Source organism: Notothenia coriiceps, unplaced genomic scaffold (genome assembly GCF_000735185.1).
Source record: "Notothenia coriiceps isolate Sejong01 unplaced genomic scaffold, NC01 NC01_scaffold00034215, whole genome shotgun sequence".
Lineage (NCBI taxonomy): Eukaryota > Metazoa > Chordata > Actinopteri > Perciformes > Nototheniidae > Notothenia > Notothenia coriiceps.
Window position 1 is genome coordinate 6,105 of NW_011366916.1, and position 2,614 is coordinate 8,718.

The 2,614-nt window shown below is 42.2% G+C and overlaps 1 protein-coding gene across 1 annotated transcript in view; it reads left to right on the forward strand.

The window, feature by feature from the left end:
- LOC104962046 (ESF1 homolog) overlaps positions 1 to 2,532 on the forward strand; it is a 4,083-nt gene extending 1,551 nt beyond the window's left edge. The window contains exon 4 of the mRNA XM_010790436.1: positions 2,499 to 2,532. Within this exon, the coding sequence (XP_010788738.1) occupies positions 2,499 to 2,524 (26 nt within the window). The 3' untranslated portion in view covers positions 2,525 to 2,532. The remainder of the gene's footprint in view (positions 1 to 2,498) is intronic.
- Positions 2,533 to 2,614: the final 82 nt, after the last annotated feature.

Genomic DNA, 2,614 nt, shown 5'->3' on the forward strand with positions numbered 1-2,614 from the left:
AACACACACACACACACACACACACACACACACACACACACACACACACACACACACACACACACACACACACACACACACACACACACAGACTCCACACACACCACATATTTGTATTATAATATTTGTCATTCATATCTGAGCTGCAGCAGTAATCCAGCCCTCTTTATGTACTAGTATTTGTTCTTATTATTTTCTTACACATTACATTACATCTTGTCTCACATGCATGATGAGAAACGATGTCTCTGTTGCTTGGTTACTCGTTGTCTTCGGTAAAGGGCAGCTGGTGAAAAATCTGGAAAAATAAATCCATGTTTCTGATCGGATTTAAGTCAATCTGTGATGTATCCTTTCGCCTCATGTAAGTATCTGAATATCTATATACGTGTGTGTGTGTGTGTGTGTGTGTGTGTGTGTGTGTGTGTGTGTTTTAATCTTATGCTATTTTGTTTTCTTTGCCAAACATGTTGAAAGATGTCTGAACATGATATCACAAAGCCAACATCCGGCCACTTTTTAATCAGGATTTGAATTAAAACACTGAAACGGGTCAGTAAAATGTAAATTCGGGAACTGCATGAGTTCAGCCGTAATTGTTACGTTCTACACTGATATTATCGTACAAAAGAGGCCAAATCAGTACATCCCTCTGACGATACAGAGTTAATATCTCTGTTAAATAACTTGTGACAATAGTGACGATCCCCTTTATTCAAGGTTCCCCGGATATACAACGAACCAGACCTTTCTGCCTGGTAACAACTCAAAGAACCCACAACACCAAAAGAAAATCCAGAACTTAAATACATGCAGAACTAATGAAAGGAAAGGACACAGCTGGGCAGGAAAAACACTTCAGGTGAACAGAAAAGGAAGGAAACACAGAGACAGGAAGTAGACAAGTCAAAAGACAGGGGGTTTTCAAAATAAAAGCTACCTTGTCTATGCTTCGGTTTCCACTTTGTTTTAGTTTGGCATTCAACACCTTGCATCACACCATGTTCACACATCCACACCTACACTACTGATCTTACTAACTTCACTTAACACACGCCATGATGGTAGCTCTTTTTGGTTGGTTGAATTCGTTATAATAAATATCTTTTTTTATATCGTGTTCTTTCCACGTTATTTGTTATGGCCAAGAGCCAGGCCATGACACCGTGACAGACAGATTGTGACAGCATGACATGTATCCACATTAATACTTATTCTCTTCTGATCCTCCTCTCACTGATTTCCCATATCCAGAACCTGCAACTAATCCTCAATGAAACCTGTTATACCATACGCTACATGATATTAAAGTAATATCGTATCGCATTATTTAACATCAATTAACCTCTCCGCCGCCTGCGCTTACTTCCTCCTCTCAGTGCTCCTATCACTGTTTGGTCTTTGTTATGGTAGTTTCCCTCTGACACGGTCATGCGCTCTGCTGTCATTGGCTAAAGCTAACCACAAATAGAGTAAAGCAGCGCTAACCCCATGCAAAAAGGAAAAGGGCCTTTCAATCTCCAAATAAATAAATATATTCTGCCAGGAGAGCCTGAGAGCAGGTTAGGATCTGTTTGAATATGCATCACTAGGTAGAGACCAAATCCAGAGGCACTTTGCACCGAGCATCCTGAACCAAGCAGGACACACACACACACACACACACACACACACACACACACACACACACACACACACACACACACACACACACACACACACACACACACACACACACACACACAGCGAGTCTCCAAAACATCAGCCCCTCGCAGGACAGAAAGGAACCTGCAGTTTGTACGAGACTGAAATGCCATAAAGTTCCCCGGCTCAGAGCGTTACGGTGAGGAAAACACAGCGCGGACAGAATGAGAAACAGAAAAAGATAAAAACAGAAACAGTCGTCCTCGTTGAGAGCGGCCATGTTTGGTTTTTAATGAGCAAGAAACACTCAGACTTTGCTCCGTGAAGAAAAGACACAGAAACTGAAGAAACACACACACACACACACACACACACACACACACACACACACACACACACACACACACACACAGACTCCACACACACCACATATTTGTATTATAATATTTGTCATTCATATCTGAGCTGCAGCAGTAATCCAGCCCTCTTTATGTACTAGTATTTGTTCTTATTATTTTCTTACACATTACATTACATCTTGTCTCACATGCATGATGAGAAACGATGTCTCTGTTGCTTGGTTACTCGTTGTCTTCGGTAAAGGGCAGCTGGTGAAAAATCTGGAAAAATAAATCCATGTTTCTGATCGGATTTAAGTCAATCTGTGATGTATCCTTTCGCCTCATGTAAGTATCTGAATATCTATATACGTGTGTGTGTGTGTGTGTGTGTGTGTGTGTGTGTGTGTGTGTGTGTGTGTAGGCGGAGATGGCCCTGCTGATGGAGGACGACGATGACGAGTCGAAACACAAACACTTCAACTACGACAAGATCGTGGAGGAGCAGAACCTGAGCAAGCAGAAGAAGAAGAAGCTGCTGAAGAAGAAGGGCGAGGAGAAGCTGGAGGGAGACGAGTTCCAGGTCTGTTTAGAGATTTCATCGTGGGGTGGGATGTAGGGATGCATTCCGG